Here is a 24,601-nt window from a genome sequence, read left to right as displayed (position 1 = left end):
CTCCCCTCATCCCACTCCCAAACCCAGAATGCTAACTGTTTAGGTCCCCATGTTGAGGCCAGGAAATCAGAATTTACTGCTAAGTTCTAAAAGACTGATTACCACACCATTCAAATAGTCATCCAGGAGCAAAGACAGGTGAGGCCCAGTGAAGCCTTGGGGATGGGGAGAAGAGTAGAGAAAAAGTCATAAGACAGTTTATTTTTATTTTTGAGACAGGGTCTCACTCTGTCACTCAGGCTGGAGTTCAGTGGCACAGTCAAGACTCACTGTGGCCTTGACCTCTTGGGCTTAAGTGATCCTCCTGCCTCAGCCTCCTGAGTAGCTGAAACCACAGGCATGCACCACCACACCCAGCTATCTTTTTTTTTTTTTTTTTTAAGAAGTCTTGCTCTGTCACCTAGGCTGGAGTGCAGTGGCATGATCTCAGCTCACTGCAACCTCCACCTCCCAGGTTCAAGTGATTCTCCTGCCTCAACCTCCCAAGTAACTGGAACTACAGGTGTGCGCCACCATGCATGGCTAATTTTTGTACATATATAATTTTTGCAATAGACATGGGGCTTCACCATGTTGGCCACGCTGGTCTTGAACTTCTGACCTCAAGTGATCTGTCTGCCTCAGCCTCTCAAAGTGTTGAGATTACAGGCGTGAACCATCATGCCTGACCATTTTTTTTTTTTTTTTTTGGTAGAGATGAGGTCCCACTATGTTGGGCAGGCTGGTCTCAAACTCCTGGGCTCAAGCGATCCTCTCGCCTCAGCCTCCCAAAGTGTTGGGATTATAGGCGTGAGCCACTGTGCCTAGTCCATTTTTTTTTTCTTAGTGATGGAAATGATAATAGGAATGCTGCTGCAGGGAGAGAATTCAGCTGCTTCACGGAGAACTGGAATGCTATTCCTTTTTCATTTTCCTGTACAAGCTGTGCCATTTTGCCATATATTTTTTCATCTGCATGGGTGGGACACCCACCTCCTTCACCCTGGCTGTTTGCTGAGGACAGAGAAACACTGCCATTCTCTGGGCTTCCCCCAGCGACCTTTCCTGAACAAACACAGTGGGGACCCCTGGTGGAAGAAATGTAATAGTCACTCAATCCGTAACAATTTTTGCTTGAAAACTTTATTAAAATAAGGATTAAACCTGAAAAAAGAACAATCAGAATGCCAGCCCTTTGCATAAAATCAGCAAGAAAAAGGAGAGAGAGAAAAAAGAAAAGAAAAAAAAAGAAAAGAAGAGAATCAGTCCTCTCCACTTCTTCCCAGAGACTTAGGCGGAGAGGCGGAGAAGGCCGGCTGCCCTGTAGTGCCCGCAGCCTGTAGCGGGGAGAGCTGTGGGCAGGTTCTCTGTCTCAGGGCTCAGTGGACTAGAGAAGTAAGTTCCTACCAGAGCACAGGCCCAAGAGTCACAGATACCTAAGCCTAGAGAACAGATTATCCTGAGGGAATATAAACTCCAGGAAGTTGATCAGAGAACAGGAATTTGGGAACAAACAATTATTCTGAAAGCCTGCAGAGCCTGAAGAGGCAGCGGCCATGCACACGAGCCTCTAACTGCCCTTGGGTGCCACGATCTGCTGGACATAGTTGACAACATTGCTGTGAAGCTGGGAGGCGGTGGACTCAAAGGTCTCCTTGGCGAGGGTCTGGGCCACCTCACTGCCACCCATCATTGCGTGGTACAGCGGAAGTGTATACTTCTGCTTCCCCTGTAAGAAACACACATACACATGCCTAAGAAGCTTGCCCGGTGGGTCTGTCCAGCCCTCCTGCCCCCAGTACCAGCCTAATAGCAGCCATGGCTAGGTGCTAAAAGGGATGTGGGTACCACAGCTGGAATGAGGAGTTTCTCATCAGAAGTGCTCCAATTCCGGCATCTTCTTGGGGGGCCAAAGATCCATGGAGATGGATCTCAATATGCATCCCAATCCATGCTAACTTGGGGATGTCTACACTCAACAAAACAAATGAGTTGGGCTGACACAGTGGGACTCCAGACTTTTGGAAAGGGGTAGGTGGTGAGCCACCAAGTGAATAGCAGATATCAACGGCTGCAGCACATAAAGCTCACAGCTGCATACGGTCCAACTGCAGTCAAACAAAGGAAAACCCACAGGTCAAATTCACACAAATAAAAGCCAGCGACATCGCAAGTTCCTAAAATCCAGAGCCTTGAGGAAGCCGTCAGAGGGCTCAGAATATCCCCAAACAGGCACGCAGCCCTGACTTTATGCAGAGCACTGCTTCGTCTCCAGTCCAGCCCCTCCCTGCTCCGGAATCTGATGACATTCAGTTCATCCTGAGAGCCTGGGGCCCTTCCCCAACAGGGCAACTTCCACATGGTGACAGAGGGACTGGCTGCTGTCCCAACCATGCCCAAGTCACAGGGCAGCAGGGACCTATCCTCCAAGCCTTTGCTCTTCTTGCTCGACCTCTGGCCCCTTTCCCTCTTGCGTTTCCCGCATGATGCGATCACCCTCTTTCCCGCCTCTGGGTTGGCTCTGGCCAGCTTTTTTCCCTGGGGTCTCACCAGCTGAACTGCAGAAAGCTCCGCAGGCCTGCAGGCTTCCTCTTGTCCCTAGGGCGATGCCTTCAAAGCCACACTAGTAAAGAGGCTGAGTGGTAGGGTCCTCAGGCCATTTGCCCCTCCCCCTGTGCCTCAGATGAGTCCTCCATGAGCCCGGTCCACAGGATTACTTCACGTATGGCCGAGTGGGTCCCGGTGTGCTTTCGGGAAGAGCGAGGCAGAGGTCACCCACCTGGTTATGCAGGAACTCCTTCACTTTCCAGAAATCTTCCTGGTGGTCGTTCTTAAGGACGATTTGGCCCCATCGTAGCCGGAGCTCTGCATTCCGGGCATTTGAGATACTTGGGTATGTCTCTCCAAGTTTTTTCACATTCCCTGGAGAAGAGAAAGAAATGATTTGTGGCTGGGTACGGTGGGTCACGCCTGTAACCCTAGAACTTTGGGAGGCTGAAGTGGGCAGATCACTTGAGGTCAGGAGTGTGAGACCAGGCTGGTCAACATGGCGAAACCCTGTCTCTACTAAAAATACCAAAAACAATTGGCCGTTGTGGTGGTGCACGCCTGTGTGGTGGTGCACGCCTGTAATCCCAGCTACTTGGAGGCCGAGGCGCTAGAATCAAGAATCGCTTGAACTCAGAAGGCGGAGGTTGCCATGAGCCAATACCACCACTGTACTCCAGCCTGGTCGACAGAGCAAGATTAAAGCAGACATATTCCCCCAATATCCTGTCCCATTTGTATTCCTGCCACTCACCTGCTAAAAGTCATCTTGGCTCTAACTTTTTTTAACCTCTTGGTGAACATTATTTTGACTGAGCAGCCACAAAGCATTAGTGGTTGAGAGCTTTGGATGACTGGGTTCTGTGTGACCTGTTTGTACCTCAAGTTCATTCTCTGTCACTTGGGTATTTAAATCACACCACCTACTTCCCAGAGGAGCTGTGTGAATTAAATGACTTAATAGACACAAAGGCTTTACAAGAGTCACCTGCAGAAGCTTCGGACTTGAGCAATGCCAGGCTTTGTGACTTTGTCCTTATGGTGCTTGTAGGTAGAACCCACAACCTCCCGATGGCACGTTCCTTGTGGAGGGCCAGCCTCCCTATTGTACGTGGCAGTCCCCTAGAGGCAGGCATCACTACCTTTTGTGAGTCTCTCTCTAGCCCCTGACATAAAGCTCTGCACACAAGGAGCCCTGGTTCACCATTTTTTCTTACCAGGAGGAAGAGGGGATTTCTGGAGGATCTTATCCAGGAAGTAGACCAGCTGGTAGGTCTTCCAGGGAGAGATGGCCACGGCTTCAATGGCCTTCATGTCCAGCTCCTCGGCTGCCCACAGCTGGGCTAGCTCTTCAGCAGGCTTCATGAGTGAGTCCCCGGGGGAGAGATCAGGGAGGTAAGGGGGCCAGCCAGGGGTATTCAGCCATCGATCAAACTCAAAACCTGTTTGGGAGAAGGAGAGAAGATACTATCAGAATTCTCTGGCCAGGTTACGGTCAATTGGTTCAAGCAACTCCCAGAGACCTCAAGTTTCTCCTTTCTCCATCCCAAACTCTTTCCCCAGCATTGAACATTACTTTCCCATGTAACCACTTGCTCCAGCAGAGTCCTAGTTATAATGATATCTAGAGACTGTGCCGTTTCGACCGTGAAAGTGCTTTTCACTCCAAATTAGCACCGTGTTGTCAGAGCCAAGTTGGTGGATGCTCTATTCACGTGTACATTCTCCTACCGATCACCAGAACCACACTGTACTTAAGCACCGGGGCTCTAGGACCAGGCTGCCTGGGTTCCTACCCCTGCTCTGCCATTAACTAGCTGGGAGGCCACAGGCATGTTCCTTCACCTTTGCACCTCAGTTTTATCTATAAAGTGGGGGTGATAGGCCCTGCCTCAGTGACGGTTATGAGGGTTACATGAGCAAATAAACATTAAAAGCTTAGCGTACCACCTGACGCATAGTAAGTACTCTGGAATTATTAACTACCATTAGCTCCGGAGTCCCATGACATTAAAATTCAAGCCTCCAACCAAACAACAGGTGCTGCTAAAGGCCTGACCAATCCTACTGTCAGAGGACGCAGACTTCATCAAACCAACAGAGTGACTCAGGGGGGTTCAGACCACAACAAAAAGTGGGGGTATATCTAATGGACTGTGTCATCCATGACAGGACATTTTTCCTTTTTTCTTTGGAAGCAGTACCTCCCAGGCAGAAATTGGGGGCTGTAATCCCAGCATTTTGGGAGGCCGAGGCAGGCAGATCACCTGAGGTCAGGAGTTTGAGACCAGTCTGACCAACATGGAGAAACCCTGTCTCTACTAAAAATACAAAATTAGCCGGGCGTGGTGGTGCATGCCTGTAATCCCAGCTACTGGGGAGGCTGAGGCAGGAGAATCGCTTGAACCTGGGAGGTGGAGGTTGCAGTGAGCCGAGATCATGCCATTGCACTCCAGCCTGGGCAACAAGAGCGAAACTCCATCTCAAAAAAAAAAAAAAAAGAAAGAAAGAAATTAGGACAGCTACTGGGATTGCCTTCACTCAGAAGGCCATAGGAGGGGGCACTGCCTCCGTTCCTGCCCTGTGAGTTTTAGCTCGGAGCAGCGGCGCAGCAGCAGCAGTGGCAGCTCTCTGGGCAAGTTAAGGGTCTGACTATGTGTGTCCAGGTGTGAGGAAAACAAGAGGAGCGGAGAGGAGAGAGTAAGGAAACAGCCTGGGAGAAAATGAGGCAGAGAGGAGTCAAAAGAAGTCATTTGTCTGGAATAAATCCCAGGATTCTGGGTTTGCTCCTCAAAATGCCCCTACCTAGCCGACTCTGACCCAGTGTTTTCCCACCCACCACCATCTTTCCGAGTGTAAATGAGATTATCATTCTCTACTCATTTTTAGAAGCCTGTGGGCCATTCCTCTGCTTACCTGGAATGATATCCACTCTCTTCTTCTTAAGCTCAGGGAAATATTCCAAGTAGAAGTCCAGAAAGTCATCGGCTAAGATGCTTTGGAATTTGAATTCATGCACATAGGCCTGTGAGGGGGGAAGGCTCTTCAGACCCTCTCTGGCCCCGTGGGGAGTGGAGTCCTTCTGTGTCCTGGGTCCTCCTCCAACCCCTTACCTCTTTCGCCCCCTGCCTCTACCCTTGCTCAGGCCCAGTGGCTTTATCCGCTCCTCTTCCTTCTCCCCTCATGTGACTATACCTTGAGAAAATTGTCAAACTGATCCTGATCACCCACCAAGTGGGCCAGGTATGAGACAAAGCAGAAACCTTTCTCGTAGGGGGTCTCGTTATAGGTGTCGTCCGGGTCAACACCTGGCAGAAGAGAAAGCAGACAAGATTTAAGCTTTTGTAGCCTGTCACCTGTAATGTTCTTCTCTAGCTCTAGAGTCAAAGACTAGCAATGGAAGAGATCAGAATTCAGCTTCCCCAGGGACAGCAAGGCCAAGATCTCTCTCTCAAGGTCAAGATCTCTCTCCAGATCTTGGCCTCTCTCAAGGTGCTTCCAAGGAGATCTCAGAGGGCCATTTACTGTGGATCTAATATGACAAAGAAACCAGCCTTCCAGAGGAGCGGACACATTTCCTTCATCCCAGGATATACTTTGTGTGGGTAGGTTCCATCAACTCTTCCCACTGAGCACCAGGCTCTGTCTTTTCCATCCCTATTGGTCACCTAAATACTCAACCTCCCCTCCCAGATCAGTGTTTTTTTTTTTTTTTTTTTTTCTTTTTCTTTTTTTGAGACAGAGTCTTGCTCTATCACCCAGGCTGGAGTACAGTGGCACAATCTCGGCTCAGCGCAATCTTTGTCTCCCGGGGTCGAGCGATTCTCCCGCCTCAGCCTCCCCAGTAGCTGGGATTACAGGCATGCACCACCACGCCCAGCTAATTTTTGTATTTTCAGTAGAGACAGGGTTTCTCCATATTGGCTAGGCTGGTCTTGAACTCTTGACCTCATGATCCACCCGCCTCGACCTGGGATTACAGGCATGAGCCACCATGCCCAGACAATGTGCTGTTTTCACAGCTGTTCCAGGCTAAAACTAATTACCAGTCTCCAAGAAATTCATCTGCACACTTAACAGCATCAAGGAACGTGAGCTTCGACTGCATAAAAAGGTTTCAGATTAGTCACACATGGAATGAAGGAAAATGTTAGGAAGTAAAAAGCTCTGAATTTGGAGAGAGGACCTGGATCTGAGTTGCAGTCATGCACTGATTAGGTATATGACCTGGACAAGACACTTAACTTGTCTGGCACTCAGTCCCGTCCTCTGTAAAATAAGGCTAATGCTTTTACTCTACAGAATCCACAGATCTGCCCTGATGATCATGAAGGAATGGGAAAGAGCCTGGTAAAATAATACAGACTTGTACAAATGCAAAGCAATGACAAAGTCATCACGAACCGTACAGAATGGACAGAACTCCTATCTGGCTGCAGTGGCTTGGGTTCGGTTAGCCTAGTGGCCAGAGAATTGGCCAGAAAGAGCTCTGGAGTGCCCCTCCCTCCGAATACAGTATTCTAAGTGTGCACTGATCAACATGAAGTTCGCATTAACTTGGGGCTCCAAGCTCAATTGAGGGGAGTGGGTGTCAGACAGAGGAGCCTCCTGGACCTGGTTCAATCTTCACGCGGAGCTTGTTGAGTGGGTTTTCCTCTCCAGTGATGTCCATGTGCTGACGCAGCAGAGCTCGCCCCGTTGCAGCCTCCAAGCAGGTGTATGCAGCGCCTGGTGCAGAATCAAACATAAGCCCCCAGGAAAAAGTCTGTCACCACATCCAAGTGTATTTTCCTGACAGAGACACTGTGCTGCCTCTTTGTGGCTTCAAGAAGAACAGCAACAGATACCTGAAGCTTAATAACATTACCCTCCTGGGGACCCAGGGCAAATAGGGACAGTTACAAAGAGCCTGATTCAGTCCCTAGCTCCCTGTTGCTGTGGGCTACAAAGGACTTGGTTAACTCAGGCTGTTAGTCTCTCTCTTAGATGAGGACTGGGAGAATCGCACCTTTCTGACAGTTACCTTTCCTTATCAAAGTACTATATTTTTATCTTATTTTATTTATTATTTTAATTTTTTGAGACAGAGCCTTGCTCTGTCGCCCAGGCTGGAGTGCAATGGCGCGATCTCGGCTCGCTGCAACCTCCGCCTCCTCCCGGGTTCAAGCCATTCTCCTGCATCAGCCTCCCGAGTAGCCGGGATTACAGGTGTGCACCATCACGCCCAGCTAACGTTTGTATTTTTAGTAGAGAGGGGGCTTCGCCACATTGGCCAGGCTGGTCTCAAACTCCTGACCTCAGGTGATCTGCCTGCCTTGGCCTCCCAAAGTGCTGGGATTACAAGCGTGAGCCACCACGCCCGGCCCCCGGCCTTATTTTTAGAAAATGATTTGATCTTCTTTTTTTTTTGAGACAGAGTCTTGCTCTGTTGCCCAGGTTGGAGTGCAGTGGCACGATCTCAGCTCACTGCAACCTCCGCCTCCTGGATTCAAGCAATTCTCCTATCTCAGTTTCCCAAGTAGCTGGGACTACAGGCGCACACCACGATGCCTGGCTACTTTTTGTATTTTTAGTAGAGACGGAGTTTCACCATATTGGTCAGGCTGGTCTCAAACTCCTGACCTCAGGTGATCCACCCGCCTCAGGCGTGAGCCACCGTGCTTGGCAATGATTTGATCTTCTGTGAAAACTTAGAATTATTTTCATCTGACTGTTTCTGTCAGACAAAAGAAATTATCAACCCCAAAATTTTAAGGATCTCTAAGTCTCCTTCTGCATTAAAAACAATGACTGAGGGAATAGTGGAGGGGAGGGGGACAGGGTTTTGGAACCAGCCAGCTCTGCCCTTTCCTAGATGTTTTGACTCTGAGTAAGTGACTCAGCCTCTGTCAATCTCAGTTTTTTCAACTGTACAATGGGATAAAAATATCTGCTTGCAGGATTCCTAACAGCTGATTAAGATATTCACAAATAGGCTCTTGCTATATATATTCTGAATGAAAGTATAGATTTGTACAAACTTTCTGGAAGATAATGGACAATATATACTAAAAAAGACTCTGTAATTTAAAATGTTCAGGGCCGGGCACAGTGGCTCACACCTGTTGTCTCAGCACTTTGGGAGGCTTAGGCAGGCAGGTCACTTGAGGCCAGGAGTTCAAGACCAGTCTGGCCGATATGCCGAAATCCCGTCTCTACTAAAAACATAAAAATTATCCAGGCGTGGTGGTGCATGCCTGTAATCCCAGCTACAGGGGGTGGGATGTGGGGGAGCTGAGGCAGAATTGCTTGAACCACGGAGGCGGAGGTTGCAATGAGCCGAGATTGCAACACTGCACTCCAGCCTGAGCAAAAGAACAAGACTCTGTCTCAAAAAAAAAAAAAAAGTTCAGACCCAGAAATTGTGTTTCAAAGAATTTATCCTTATTGAAATCATCTGATATGAATAGACATTTATAGGTAAGGAAGTTTGTCAACATATTTCAACAGAAAATTAGAAACAACCAGTAAATTTAAAAACATCCATATAAGCAGCTATAGAAGAAAATCTAATGAGCCGGGCGCAGTGGCTCATGCCCGTAATCCCAGCAATTTGGGAGGCCGAGGTAGGTGGATCACCTGAGGTCGGGAGTTCAAGACCAGCCTGACCTAAACGGAGAAACCCCGTCTCTACTAAAAATACAAAATTAGCCAGGTGTGCTGGCACGTGCCTGTAATCCCAGCTACTCGGGAGGCTGAGGCAGGAGAATTGCTGAACCCAGGAGGCGGAGGTTGCAGTGAGCCGAGATTGTGCCATTGTACTCCAGCCTGGGCAATAAGAGCGAAACTGTGTCTCAAGAAAAAAAAAAAAACAAAAAACACTTAATGACCTGGGGAAATGTTTTTTTTAAAAAAAGTCAGTTGTCGGCCTGGCGCGGTGGCTCATGCCTGTAATCCCAGTACTTTGGGAGGCCGAGGTGGGCAGATCATGAGGTCAGGAGATCAAGACCATCCTAGCTAACATGGTGAAACCCCATCTCTACTAAAAATACAAAAAAAATTAGCCAGGCGTAGTGGTGGGCGCCTACAGTTCCAGCTACTCAGGAGGCTGAGGCAGGAGAATGGCATGAACCTGGAAAGCGGAGCTTGCAGTGAGCCGAGATCGGGCCACTGCACTCCAGCCTAGGCGATAGAGTAAGACTCTGCCTCAAAAAAAAGAAAGACAGAAAAAGTCAGTTGTCAAACCATGTATGTGCTTTGTATTCTGAAACCCCACTTGTATTCTGAAACCCCATAAGGAGATCACGCTGGCCCCACAGGTTAAGAATGGGAGGCAGAGTCCTTAGGAGAGGGGTGGACACTTTACCAAAGAGGATGGTGGAGATCCTCCTCTGGGCGTACATGGTGAAACCTTCATTGAGCCAGAATTCACCCCAGTTGGCGTTGGTGACCAGGTTCCCAAACCAACTGTGGGAGATCTCATGGATGATGACATCTGCCAAGGAGCGGTCCCCAGCTAGCAGGCAGGGTGTGACAAAGGTCAGACAAGGGTTCTCCATTCCTCCAAATGGAAAGGACGGTGGCATGAAGAGCAAGTCGTACCTGCCGAGAAGCAGGGAGGTCACCAAGAGGCCCTGGCTTCCTGGAGTAGACCCTACCTCGCTTCCTTTACCAGCCTATTTCCAAGCCCTAAGAGATGCAGTCATTAAACAGGCAGAGCATGATTTCGGGCCCAGTGCAGAAAATAAAGCCCAGGCTCCTCAGTGCTTCTCCCAGGTGGCTCCCCTGCCTTGCCGGGACTTCCCTCGTCCAGGTGGTGTCTGCTCTCCTGGAGCTCACTCTCCAGGCATTTGTTTCCCTCTCTCCTTCCAAGCAGGTGTGGAGGTAGTAAGTATATTATCAGCTCCATCACATGGAGTTCCCTAGAGGCCAACTTGGGGTCATAAAGACCAATGTGCACCCTTTTATCTAAGGAGCCTAAGTCTGAAGATGTCAAAGTTAAAAACAGAGTGTGGGGAAACTTGCAGCAATGGGAAAACACAGGTCAACAAAGGATCTTGACGGTGCTGCCCCATCTCAAACTTGGCAACTGCAGGTCACATTTTCATCACCTCAAGAACCGCTTCTCGGCTGGGCCTGGTGGCTCACACCTATAATCCCAGCAGTTTGGGAGCCAAGGTGGACAGATCACCTGAGGTCAGGAGTTCGAGACCAGCCTGGCCAACAGGGTGAAACCCTGTCTTTACTAAAAATACAAAGATTAGCTGGGTGTGGTGGGGGGCGTCTGTAATCCCAGCTACCCTGGAGGCTGAGGCAGGAGAATCGCTTGAACCTGGGAGGTGAGGTGGAGGTTGAGATCATGCCACTGCACTCCAGCCTGGGTGACAGAGCAAGAAGACTCCATCTCAAAAAAAAAAAAAAAAAAAAGAACCTCGTCTCCTAGGTCCTCTCCTCAGCAACAGTGCAGAGCCTGGCTCACATCCTCCTCTTTTCCTCCTCTCCTTCACTTCTGGGATCAGGGAAACTTTGCTCTGGGAGGCAGGAGGTGGAGAAGCCACACAAAGAGGGAGAATGGAAACCAGGGACTCAGTTTAACAGGAGACACTAGAGTCAATGTGATATCACACCTTCCCCAAACATAAGGTCCAAAAAGCTTCTCTCCTGTTGCCAAAAATTCTTCTATCACCCCGTTGTACTCCTCCTTGGCAGCATCAATCAAGCAGGGCTCAGCCCACACCCGGCTCCTAAAGACAAGAGAGCAGAAAAAGCAGAATGGTGTTTAGAGACCATCACAGTGACCTGATCCTGAAAGCACCTGTAGAAAATTGGCCTCAGACAAGTGAATGTGACAATGCAGTCAGCCACAGTGACGGGGTGCAAGATCACATCACCACACAGATCCAAGAGACCGCTCACCACACCTGAGAAACAAGGACCCCAGACAGCCTCATGGAGGTGGAACCGTGCTACACGGTTATGGTTTCACTACTGAATGCAATCTTGCAAAAGTGATTTAACCTTTCTGAGCCTCAGCTTCCTCATCTGTAAAATGAGTGAAGATTAAATAAGACAACACATAAGAGCCCTTCAAACAGCGGTTTATACAGTAAATGTTAGTTTTTTTCTCTCTACTTATAGGAGAGATAAGAAAGGGTTCTAAGGCTGGGTGCGGTGGCTCACGCCTGTAATCCCAGCACTTTGGGAGGTCGAGGCGGGTGGATCATGAGGTCAGGAGATCGAGACCATCCTGGCTAACACAGTGAAACCCCGTCTCTACTAAAAGTACAAAAAATTAGCCAGGCATGGTGGCAGGCGCCTATAGTCCCAGCTACTCGGGAGGCTGAGGCAGGAGAATGGCGTGAACCCGGGAGGCGGAGCTTGCAGTGAGCAGAGATCCCACCACTGCACTCCAGCCTGGGTGACAGAGCGAGACTCCACCTCAAAAAAAAAAACAAAAAGAAGAAGAAAGGGTTCTAATAATAGAATCTGGAATTGAATAAAACCTTAAGAGACAAACCTATTTTTTTTTTAAAGACAGGTTCTTGCTCTGTTGCCCAGGCTGGAGTATAGTGGTGTGATCCAACCTCTGTCTTCTGGGGCCCAAGTGATCCTTCCACCTCAGCTCCCCAATGCCAGTAGCTAGGACTATAGGTACATGCCATCATGCCTGGCTAATTTTTTTATTTTTTGTACAGGCAGGGTTTCGCTATGTTGCCCTGGTTGGTCTCGAACTCCTGGGTTCAAATGATTCACCTGCCTCAGCCTCTCAAAGTGCTGGGATTATAGGCATGAGCCACTGTGTCCAATCCAAACCTACTAATGTTAATAGAAATTTGTTAACTGCCTTAGGTACAATAATGGGATTGTGGTTATACGGGAGAATGCCTCTATTCTTCAGAGAGGCACACAGATTTACTTGCTTTTAAACAGTCTAGCAAAAATAAAAACAAATCCACTCATATAACTAATATAACAAAGTAGATGGTTCTATAGGTGTTCAATGCATCATCCTTTCAATTTTCTAGATGTTTGAAATTTACATAATAAAAAGATAGAGAAACAAAGGTGGCTTGGAGGAAACAAAAACAAACAAGAAGATCCAGTCTAATGGAAAGATGCAATGGACTCGGCTCCTGCAGCCAAAGGCTCTGCTTGACCAAGAGCCCCTGGCTGCACTGTAGAACTGCTTTTCCATATGGACATATGAATGAGAGACTAGCTGGGCTGGTAGCTCACGCCTGTAATCCCAGTACTTTGGGAGGCCAAGGTCAAGAGTTCAAGACCAACCTGGCCAACATGGTGAAACCCTGTTTCTATTAAAAAAAAAAAATACAAAAAAAAATTAGCAGGGCATGGTGATGCGTGCCTGTAATCCCAGCTACTTGAGAGGCTGAAGCAGGAGAATTGCTTGAACCCGGGCAGCAGAGGTTCCAGAGAGCCAAGATTGCACCATCGCACTCCAACCTGGGCAAGAGTTAAGACTCTGTTTCCAAAAAAAAAGGACTGATGGCAAAGTGGGATGGGTCCAGGCCAGGATGAGGGAACACTTCCTCTCTGCCTTTGCTGAAGCATAGGAACTATTCTAACAGGAAGAAAAGATATAGGGAAACCAGTATCAGGTACTTCCCAAATATCAAAAGCAAAGACCTAGCCATGGAACGCTGCATACGCTTGTGAGGAAGCACCGAGGGTCTGGGATTACTTGAGGACAGGATCAGACTGCAGTGGGGGAGGCAGTGGCAGGAGGTGGGACATGAGAGGCCCAAGAGGGTCGGGTCACAAAGAGCCTCAGATGCCCTGTTACAGAACTGGACCTTCAGAGCCATGGGAGCATTTTAAGGCAACAAGTGATGTTATCAGATTGAGTTTTAAGAGATCATTCTGGCTGCAGGACACAGAAAATATGTTAAACTATAAGATGAGTGAGTTTCTCCAAGGAAAGCATGTAGGAGAAAAGAACAGGTCAAGGACAGAGCCTTGGGCAACACCAACACACAAGGAGCTGGGCAAAGGGTCAGGGAAGGAGATGAGAAAGGACTAACCAGGAGGCCCAACGACCAGCATGGGTGGTGTCACAGAAGCTAGAGGAGGGTCAACGGGGGCTGAAGAAAAACAGCAGAACATGAAGGCAAGGGCTAAAAAGCATCACCTGTGTTACCTGTATTCAGGCAAATGACCTCTCTTACTACAGAGTTTCAACGGCATGGCAAGGGTGGGGGGTTGGATTCCATTGTAGATTGTAGCAATAAATGATGGTGGGTTGGGGGGTTTCAAGAAGTGCAGCCAGTGAGTATACATGCTACTCAAGTCACCTGGCTACAGAGGGAAGGACAGTGTGTTGTGCCAGAAAAGAATATGGAGTTAAGGGTTTTTTTAGTTTTTTGTTTGTTTGTTTGTTGAGACGGAGTCTTGCTCTTTCGCCCAGGCTGGAGTGTAGTGGCGTGATCCAGGCTCACTGCAACCTCCTCCTCCTGGGTTCACACCATTCTCCCACCTCAGCCTCCTGAGTAGCTGGGACTACAGGCGCCCACCACCACACCTGGCTAATTTTTGTTTTTGTATTTTTAGCAGAGACAGGGCTTCACCATGTTAGCCAGGATGGTCTAGATCTCCTGACCTCATGATCCACCCACCTCAGCCTCCTAAAGTGCTGGGATTACAGCCATGAGCCACTGCACCCAGCCGAGTTTGTTTGTTGTTGTTGTTGTTTTTTTTTTTGGCTTTTTTTTTGAGGTGGAGTCTCACTTTGTCGCCCAGGCTGGAGTGCAGTAGTGCAATCTCGGCTCAACTTCCACCTCCCATGCTCAAGTGATTCTCCTGCCTCAGCCTCCTGAGTAGCGGGGGTTATAGGCATGCACCACCATGTCCGGATGATTTTTGTGTTTTTAGGAGAGATGGGGATTCACCACGTTGGCCAGGCTAGTCTCAAACTCCTGACCTCAGGTGATCCACCCACCTTGGCCTCCCAAAGAGGTGGGATTACAAGGGTGAGCCACCGCGCCCAGCCTTGAGTTTGTTTTTTGCTTTGCTATAGATCTAAGAGAAACGGGTGCTTGTCTAGAGGGGGAGGCTGCAGATTTGCAGACAGACACGTAAATGATGAGGCAAAGTCCCAGAGGACATGTGAGGGAAGAGAGTTGGCTTTAAACAGAAGGAAGGACCCTCATCGCAGTCTGGAAGGATAGAAGCAGATGAAGATAACTTTTTAAGCGGAGGACAGGAAGCTGACATAATCATATCTGATGAATTTAATATTCTCAGTAAAACAGGAGACAAGACCTTCTGCTTAAGTGAGGGGGATGGGATTGGACAGTAAACTTGAAGAGTAAGTCTTAGAACAGTGTAAAGGGAGTGAGATGGAAAGATAAATAAAAGGACTATTGAACAACCTTGAAAGCACACCTGCTGTTGAAGACTGTACATCTGTTACATTTTTCTGGAAAACCTCACAAATGTCTATTTTGACTTTCCTTTAATTCCAATTTTTCACGAAGAATTGAAAGTTATAGTGGTAGCCAGGTATGGTGGCTCATGCCTATAATCCCAGCACTTTGGGAGGCTGAGGCGGGCGGATCATGAGGTCAGGAGATCAAGCCCATCCTGGCTAACATGATGAAACCCTGTCTCTACTACAAATAAAAAAAAATTAGCTGGGTGTGGTGGCAGGTGCCTGTAGTCCCAGCTACTCAGGAGGCTGAGGCAGGAGAATGGCATGAACCCGGGAGGCGGAGGTTGCAGTGAGCTGAGATCACGCCACTGCACTCCAGCCTGAGTGACAGAGCGAGACTCCGTCTCAAAAAAAAAAAAAGAAAAAAGAAAAAAAGAAAGTTATAGTGGTATTACTGTGTAGTTTCACTATTTTCTATATCTCCCAAATACCCACTCATAGAAGTAGAGAAAAGGAATTGTATAACAAGGGACTGGGACACTACAGCAGCGGAATAGTGGGCAAGGAGGTTTGGGGTGTTGGTAAGAGGTAACCAACCACACACTTGGGCCAGGGAGGGAAGCCCAGTCAGGAGGGTCTTGACTGCCCAGGAGAATGAGTGGCTTGCCGGAAGGGAGGCTGCCATGAGCTCAAGGAGGAGATGTGGTGGAATATAGTGAGAGGGAGGCTGTCAGAGAGCTGGAAGGTTAGCAGAGTCAGGATGAATGAGGACCAGTGGCTTAAAAGTTCAGATATGGTACAGTTCATGACAATGACGATGTCTAGGCTCTAGATTCCAGAGCATGGCTGTGAATATGGGTGGCTGACAGAGTGAAGAAGGCTCTCTGAGTAGAGGTCAAGAAACCCTGAAGGTTGGTGCGGTGGCTCATGCCTACAATCCCAACACTTTGGGAGGCCGAGGTGGGAGGATCTCTTGAGCACAGGAGTTCAAGATCAGCCTAGACAACATAGCAAGACCCTGCTTCTGCAAAAAATAAACAAAATTAGCTGGGCATGGTGACAGAGTAGCTGTGGTTCCAGCTACTCTGGAGACTGAAGTGGGAGGATTACTTGAGCCTGGTAGCCAGAGGGCTCTTGTGCCACTGCATTCCAGCCTGGACAAGAGAGCGAGACAAGAAAAGAAAGAAAGAGAGAAAGAGACGGAGGGAGAGAGGGGAAAACAAGAAGGGCAGGGCAGAGCACAAGAAACCCTGCAGCCACCCTCAACCCTGGGTGTTAGGAGATAAAAGTTGCCAAAGATGATGTGACAGGACACCAGACAGAAAAAGACCATGGGACGGCAGTCAGTGTCTTCAAGGAATTACTTTGTGAACTGTTCTACCACCACCTTGAATATCAAAATTACCATAGTCCTTCAGCCCAGTGGACTTCAGCTTGCTATAACTAGAAGGTTTAAGACAGTCATCCAAGATACCTCCACCAGGACACACATTTCTGTCAAAATAAATGAGGCTGCTCTCAGTCAAACGGCAATCTCATCACCCGTAGTATGGTGCAAAGAGCACTGGATTTGCAATGGAAATACCTGCATTTTAATTCCAGTTTTGCCAACTAGTGGTCCCGCACAAGCCACTCACCACAGCCTTGGTTTGCTTATTTTTAAAATGTAGAGCGTATCATCCTCATGGAGTCTGTGTAAGGATTAGAAGAGATTATACATAAAAGGGCCTACTGGGATATATCCATAATTCCCCTCTGCCCAGGATTTTCCTCTTGCAGTAACAGGGACTGGGATAGGTGGCATACCTTGCCAGAAAACCCTCCCATTTAATAAACCCCCACAGTCGGGTGTGGTGGCTCACGCCTGTAATCCCAGAACTTTGGGAGGCTGAGGTGGGTGGATCACGAAGTCAGGAGTTCAAGACCAGTCTGGCCAACATAGTGAAGCCCCATCTCTACTAAAAATATAAAAATTAGCCAGATGCGGTGGCACGCACCTGTAGGCCCAGCTACTCGGGAGGCTGAGGCCAGAGAATCGCTTGAACCCGAGAAGCGGAGGTTGTGGTAAGCCAAGATCGCACGACTGCGCTCCAGCCTCGGCAACAGAGCAAGACTCCGTCTCAAAAATAATAAATAAACCCCCCACAAGACCCTACAATGTGACCCAGGAGGCAAGGACTGTCCATCTAATCAGGGAAGGAATAAGTCATTACCACCAGTCAAGTGGATCCTGTCACCTAGTTCAATATACCATGTTGTCATTTTATTACAGGCAGTATAAAAAGAAATCATTATCATTCAGTATCTTTAGAATCTATTGTTCTCTTATTTCCCATTAATAGTTCATACTCTCACAAATAGAACCTTAGTAAGGGTATTCTTGGAAACGACATTCCTTTACTTATCTACTTGCTTGTCTATTGCAAAGATGACATCCTTTTGGTTATTTCCTACCCTGCCTATTAGGAAGACAGCCCTTCGTAAGAGGAGGGCACTTTGTCTTTCCAGACTGGTATTGTTTTGAGTGTGTGCACTGGGAGCAGATGCCAGTGGAATCCCATCTATTATTCCATCTGATAACCAGAAACTAAGACTCATGATACTAGCAGTGCCACTGAGCCCAATTATGAAGTCTGAGGCTTGTAACTAATCTTGTCAAGGACACCACTGCCTCTAGGAACTGGGAGCAGGGCTAGAGATAAAGAACAGCAACAGCACCAGGAAAAGGTCACAGTTTCACTGTCCAGCCTTTGATGCTCCCACATTGGGACCAAGCTATGGTGGCAGGTTACATGAGAGCCAGGAAAAACCTAGACTCCTGGTCACACCTCTTTTCTCAGGAAACCTTACAAAATCACTTTTTATCTTCACAAGATCCATCTAACCTCACGGAGGCTTTGCTGTCACTGTAGGCTTAGACTCACGCACCCGCTGCAGACAGGAAGGAGAGTCCACTTCCCTCTTAGAAGGAAATAATGATACCAAAGTTGTATATTTCCAGTAACTTAAGTGCAAAAGAAAATGGGGAAGATTTGGTACGAAGATAGGAAAGTAGATATAGCTGCTAGAAGGGCATTAAAACTTAAAGATATTAATGAAGATCCATTTCCCAGGCTGGGCATGATGGCTCATGCCTGTAATCCCAGCACTTTGGGAGGCCGAGGCAAGTGAATCACCTGAGGTCAGGAGTTCGAAAGCAGCCTGGCCAACATGGTAAACCTCGTCTCTACTAAAAATACAAAAATTAGCCGAGTGTGGTGGGGCATGCCTGCAGTCCCAGTTACTTGTGAGGCTGAGGCAGGAGAATCGCTTGAACCCAGGAGGCAGAGGTTGCAGTGAGCCGAGATCATGCCATTGCACTCCAGTACAGTCTGGGCAACACAGCGAGACTCCATCTCAAGAAAAAAAAAAAAATCAATTTCCCAAAATTGCAGCCTAAATTCCAACATCCCTCTGTAAGGCAGCCCAGGACAACACTACTGCTAGCAGGGCTGATGATGTTATTCCAGGCAGCAGGATTAGAACTGGAAAGAGGGAGTGGGAAAGGCGGGGAGAAAACGAGCACTTCCTCTAGCTGTGCTCATGCTGCATGAGCTGCAGAAAGGCTCTGGACTCAGACAGAGGATCCAAGACTCCCCAAGAACCACCCCAGCAGGTCCACTGGTCAGAGTCCTCCTTGCCTCTGAGGCCAATCCAACCTTGCCTGTGGGGTCTTTGTCTCCTACCTGGGTCCAACTTCAGCCGAAACCAGATCTCCGATGGCCAAAGCTATCAGATAGGAGGGGATGGGCTGACACATCTGGAAGAAGAACTTATTTGGACCTCTCTTCTCCCAGGTGCTAGCACTCATCACAGCTGTGAAGCCATCTGGGACCTGACAACAGAGAAAGCTTAGGAGATTTTACCTGGAGAGAGTCTCCTTTTGATTAGTTTGAATAAAGCATGACCAGCCACCTGTGTGTGATGATAATGGCCCGGAGTCTATCTTGGAGAACACAAAGGTTTCAAGAAACTAAATCTGTGCTCAACTGATAGGATTTAGAGGAAGGCTACATACAACTTCAGTAGGTGGAAGAATTTAAAAGTAAGCAATTTTTCAGAAGTACTACTGAACGGATATAATAATTTACCACTGAAATGTGACCTGTTTGATAGATCTGAAATTATTTCTTAATCCCAAGGGCAGGTGCACCTAATCTTAGTCTCCTTACCTCAATAAGAGCTGAATATTTGTATTTAACAGCAGGCGTGTCGAAGCAAGGGAAGAAGGCCCGGTTTAGGACAGCCTGGCCCTGGGTATACACAAAGGGCTTCTTCTTTCCTGCTGTCTGCTCGGGAGCCAACCAGCAAACCTAAGCGAAAAGAAGAACATTTCAGAACTGACATCTCTCCCACAGGAGCTCAGTCTGGCCAGAGAAGTGAGCTGGCTGGAATGAGAGGATTTTAGGTCATCCTTAAAACCTTTCTGCCAGCCAGTCTGGTTCGAACTAGAAAGCTCTCTCCTCTTGTGTATTTAGTTCATCCTGGAATCCAAGCCAAAGTATGACACCCACTTCACAGGGCAGAGCCACCAGAAAGGGTCCTTTCCTCACAGCATCCCATGCGTCATCTCAGGGACCCTGGACCTAGCCTCTGACCCTTTCATCTGTACCCTGTCTGTGTCCTTGTCTCTATAGTAGTTTCTCATCAAAAAAAAACTACTGAAGCAACTGCATTTGGACTTGTGATAAGACTCAGAAAAGCAAAACTCAACTGGGAGTCAGTGATTAATATGTATTCTCTTTTCTTTTTTGAAACAGAGTATCACTCTGTCGCCCAGGCTGGAGTATAGCGGTGCAATCTCGGCTCACCGCAACCTCCACCTCACAGGTTCAAGTGATTCTCACGCCTCAGCCTCCCAAGTAGCTGGGACCACAGGTGCATGCACCACCAAGCTCAGCTAATTTTTGTATTGTAGAGATAGGGTTTCACCATGTTGGCCAGGCTGGTCTCCAACTCCTGGCCTCAAGCAACCCGCCCACCTCAGTCTCCCAAAGTTCTGGGATTATAGGAATAAGCCATCATGCTCAGCCTAATACATGTTTTCTTTTTTCTTTCTTTTTTTTTTTTTTTGAGACAGAGTTTCACTCTTGTCGCCCAGGCTCGAGTGCAATGGTGCGATCTTGGCTCACTGCAATCTCCGCTGCCCGGGTTTCAAGCGAGTCTCCTGCCTCAGCCTCCCAAGTAGCTGGGATTACAGGCATGTGCCGCCACACCCGGCTAATTTTGTATTTTTAATAGAGACGGGGTTTCATCATGTTGGTCAGGTTCGTCTTGAGTTTCTGACCTCAGGTGATCTGCCCGCCTCAGTCTCCCAAAGTGCTGGGATTACAGGCATGAGCCACTACGCCTGGCTTAATATTTGTTTTCTATTCCTAAAATTTACCTTTTCAGAAGAAACGTATTCTATATGATAGGCACTGGTTATATGATTCTTTATCTGCATTCTGTTAGCTCTTAAAGGGCAAATCTGGGTTGGGTGCAGTGGCTCACGGGAAATCCCAGCACTTTGGGAGTCCGATGCAGGTGGCTCACTTGAGGTCAGGGGTTCATGACCAACCTGGCTAACATGGTAAAACCCTGTTGCTACTAAAAATACAAAAATTAGCCGGGCGTGATGGCATGCACCTGTAATTCCAGCTACTCAGGAGGCTGAGACAGGAGAATCGCTTGAACCTGGGAGGCAGAGGTTGCAGTGAGCTGAGATCATGCCACTGCACTCCAGCCTGGGTGACAGAGCGAGACTCTGCCTCAAAAAAAAAGTCAAATCTGAATGATTATAACAAGACCCAGTTTTTGCCTAGAGCAAATAGGCTTCCATTCACCTGGAAGCAGAGCAGGGTGGAGTATATGTCAGTAACAAATATCATTTAGAATTTAGAAATGGATTCGATTATTCCAAGATGATTTCACAGAGGAAGAAAGAAAATTTTCTGGCTGGACCTTGAAAGACAAGCAGGACTGAGATGACTGGAAAGGCAGGGAGGAGACATTCATAAGGAGACAAGGAGCAACATGAGCAGAGGCATAAACAGATGCAGGCTCCAGATGCAGAGGGGGAGAGGCAGGCCTGGGCAAGTCTAATGAAGGACTCTGAACACAGCGGTGTCTGAGACCTATTTTAAGAGGCATAAGGAAGCTACGTTGGGATGCTGGGTTTTTCTTTGAGTTTTTGTGTGTGAAAAAATTAATAAGTGTCCTTATAACAGGTATAGTGCAGTATAGAAAGGGATGAGACAGAGTGGAGAAAGCTGATAAACACTGCTTCAGCCAGGGGACCGAGATCAACACTGACAGTTATAAATCATGTGGATACTATGCGCCCTCAATACCCGATGAAAATGGCACTTTGGCTGGGCGCAGTGGCTCACACCTGTTAATCCCAGCACTTTAGGAGGCCGATGCGGGTAGATCACCTGAAGTCAGGAGTTCAAGACGAGCCTGGCCAACATAGGGAAACCCTGTCTCTACTAAAAATACAAAAATTAGCCTGGCGTGGTGGCATGTGCCTGTAGTCCCAGCTACTTCAGAGGCTGAGGGAGGAGAATCTCTTGAACCAGGGAAGCGGAGGTTGCAGTGAGCCGAGATCACGCCAATGTACTCCAGCCTGGGCAACAGGAGCGAAACTCCATTTCAAGAAAAAAAAAAAAAAAAAGGCACTTTGCCTCTGTGAATTGCCCCTCAAAACTCATAATCCCAGTCTAATCATGAGAAAACATCAGATAAGTTCCAATACAGGGGCATCCTACACTATACCTGGCCAACACTCCTCAAAACTGTCAAGGTTGGCTGGGTTCAGTGGCTCACACCCGTAATGCCGGCACTTTGGGAGGTCAAGACAGGAGGATCGCTTGAGGCCAGGAGTTTGAGATCAGCCTGGGCAACACAGGGGGACCCTGTCTCCATAGAAAAAATAAAAATAAAAAAATAAAAAACTGGCTGGGAGCAGTGGCTCATGCCTGTAATTCTAGCACTTTCTTTGGGAGGCCAAGGTGGGAGGATTGCTTGAGCCCAAGCATTTGAGACCAGCCTGGATAACACAGTGAGACCTCATCTCTACAAATAATAAATTCAAAAAATTAGCTGGGCGCAGTTGTATGCACCTGTAGTCCCAGCTACTTGGTGGGGAGGCTGAAGCAGGAGGATCGCTTGAACCAGCAGGACCAAGGCTGCAGTGAGCCATGATTGTGTCCCTCATTGCACTACAGCCTGGGTGACAGAGCAAGACCCTGTCTCAAAAAACAAACTGTCAAAGTTGTATCAAAAACAAGGAAAGTGCGAGAAACTGTCAGAGTCCCAAGAGGATACATGGCAGCTAAATATAAGGTGGAATGCTGGATGGCTTCCTGGAACAGAAACAGACATGAAGTAAAAACTAAGGGACTCTGAAAAAACTATGGACTCCAGTATCAGTACTGGTTTATTAATTATAACAAATATATTATTATACTAATGTAAAAATTAGTCTTGGTTAATAATATATCAGCATTGGTTAATTGTAACAAATGTGTCATACTAATGTAAAATGGTAGCAAGAGGGGAATCTGTGTGTATATGAGTATGTAGGGAGTACTGGACTGTATATGGGAACTAGCTGTTCAATTCTTCTGTTAATGTTTTAAAATATAAAGTCTATAAAAAAAAAATTAGGCCAGGTATGTTGGCTCAAGCTTGTAGTCCCAGCACTTTGGGATGCCAAAGCAGGCAGATGACTTGAACCCAGGAGTTCAAGACCAGCCTGGGCAACATGGTGAAACCCCATCTCTATAAAAAATAACAAAAATTAGCCAGGTGTGGAAGTGACAGGTCTGTGGTTGGTCCCAGGTACTCAGGAGGCTAAGATGGGAGGATCACTTGAGCCAGGGAAGTCAAGGCTGCAGCGGGCTGAGACGGTGCCACTATATCAGTCAATGATGATTGATCAATTGACTGATCATTGAACGCTATCAATCAGTGATGTTTTTACTGATCAGCTAGGAAATGAGATTTTTTTTCTTTTTAAGATGGAGTCTTGCTCTGTCACCCGGGCTGGAATGCAATGGCATGATCTTGGCTCACTGCAACCCTCCGTGTCCCAGATTCAAGCAATTATCCTGCCTCAGCCTCCCAAGCAGCTGGGATTACAGGCGTGAGCCACCACACCCAGCTAATTTTTGTATTTTTAGTGGAGATGGGGTTTCACCATGTTGGCCAGGCTGATCTCAAACTCCTGACCTCAGGTGACCTGCCAGCCCTGGCCTCCCAAAGTGCTGGGATTACAGATGTGAGCTAAGGCACCTAGCATGGAAATGAGATTTTGAAAAAGAACAATGTAGGGAGCTTTTTGACCCTGTCTCAAAAAATAAATAAATACATACATACATACATACATACATACATACAAAAGTTAGCAGTTTACTCACCATGTACCATGCACCATGCACCATATTAGCCACTTACGGAAAGACAACTCATTTAACATATGTCAAGCACTTAAGACTAGTGCCTGGTTCATCTTATTAAATATTAGCCATACGTAAACCCGGGAGGCGGAGCTTGCAGTGAGCTGAGATCCGGCCACTGCACTCCAGTCTGGGCGACAGAGCGAGACTCCGCCTCAAAAAAATAAAAATAAAAAAATAAAATAAAATAAATATTAGCCATAATCCCCACCTCCACCAAAATTGCTTACTCATCATCTTTGCTTTTTTTTTGTTAAAACAGGGTTGCGAGGCCGGGCGCGGTGGCTCAAGCCTGTAATCCCAGCACTTTGGGAGGCCAAGACGGGCGGATCACGAGGTCAGGAGATCGAGACCATCCTGGCTAACACGGTGAAACCCCGTCTCTACTAACAACACAAAAAAAAAACTAGCCGGGCGAGGTGGCGGACGCCTGTAGTCACAGCTACTCCTCGGGAGGCTGAGGCAGGAGAATGGCGGGAACCCGGGAGGCGGAGCTTGCAGTGAGCTGAGATCCGGCCACTGCACTCCAGCCTGGGCGACAGAGAGAGACTCCGCCTAAAAAAAAAAAAAAAACCGGGGTTGCACTCTGTTGCTCAGGATGGAGTGCGGTGGTCGCTGGGGCCCCAAAATCACTAAGGAAAACTCAAGCTGGGAACCGCTTAGGGCACACCTGCCTCCCATTCTATTCAAAGCCACTCTCTGCTCACTGAGATGGATGCATATCTGATTTGCTTCCTTTGGAAAGGCTCATCAGAAACTCAAAAGAATATAACCATTTGTGTATCACCTATCTGTGACCCGGAAGCTCCTGCCTGCTTCCAGTCTTCCTGCCTTTGCTTCAAGTTGTCCCGCCTTTTCAGACCGAACCAAGGTACTTCTTACATATACTGATTGATGTATCATGTCTCCCTAACGTACAATACCAAGCTGTGGGCCCTGCGCAGGTCTCGAGGTCAGGAGTTCTCAGGAGTTCAAGATCAGCCTGACCAACATGGTGAAATTTTGTCTCTATTAAACAATACAAAAATTCACCGGGTGTGGTGGCGCACGCCGGCAGTCCCAGCTACCAGGGAAGCTGAGATACGAGAATGGCTTGAACCTCTGCCCAGGAGGCAGAGGTTGCAGTGAGCCAAGATCTTGCCACTGCACTCCAGCCTGGACGACAGAGTGAGACTCTGCCTCAAATAAATAAATAAAAGAAAAATTAAACTGTAAGCAAGGCCGGGCG

At 47.8% G+C, this 24,601-nt stretch overlaps 1 protein-coding gene across 2 annotated transcripts in view; it reads right to left on the bottom strand.

Annotated features, from left to right (window-relative positions):
* Positions 1-1,104: 1,104 nt before the first annotated feature.
* Positions 1,105-24,601, bottom strand: part of RNPEP (arginyl aminopeptidase) — a 24,992-nt gene continuing 1,495 nt past the window's right edge. Inside the window, exons 2-11 of one of the 2 annotated variants that reach the window (XM_023186896.2) lie at positions 19,105-19,245; positions 18,619-18,767; positions 11,133-11,249; positions 9,872-10,107; positions 7,141-7,254; positions 5,722-5,834; positions 5,443-5,551; positions 3,744-3,968; positions 2,759-2,901; positions 1,105-1,708 (exon numbers count right to left, since the gene is read on the bottom strand). In XM_023186896.2, the coding sequence (XP_023042664.2) occupies positions 1,550-1,708; positions 2,759-2,901; positions 3,744-3,968; positions 5,443-5,551; positions 5,722-5,834; positions 7,141-7,254; positions 9,872-10,107; positions 11,133-11,249; positions 18,619-18,767; positions 19,105-19,245 (1,506 nt within the window). In that variant the 3' untranslated portion in view covers positions 1,105-1,549. The remainder of the gene's footprint in view (positions 1,709-2,758; positions 2,902-3,743; positions 3,969-5,442; positions 5,552-5,721; positions 5,835-7,140; positions 7,255-9,871; positions 10,108-11,132; positions 11,250-18,618; positions 18,768-19,104; positions 19,246-24,601) is intronic. The other variant, XM_023186897.3, reaches the window with a different exon arrangement.

Source organism: Piliocolobus tephrosceles, chromosome 1 (assembly GCF_002776525.5).
Source record: "Piliocolobus tephrosceles isolate RC106 chromosome 1, ASM277652v3, whole genome shotgun sequence".
NCBI lineage: Eukaryota > Metazoa > Chordata > Mammalia > Primates > Cercopithecidae > Piliocolobus > Piliocolobus tephrosceles.
Note: the sequence above shows the minus strand (reverse complement) of the source record. Positions and strands in the feature narration are given on the sequence as shown.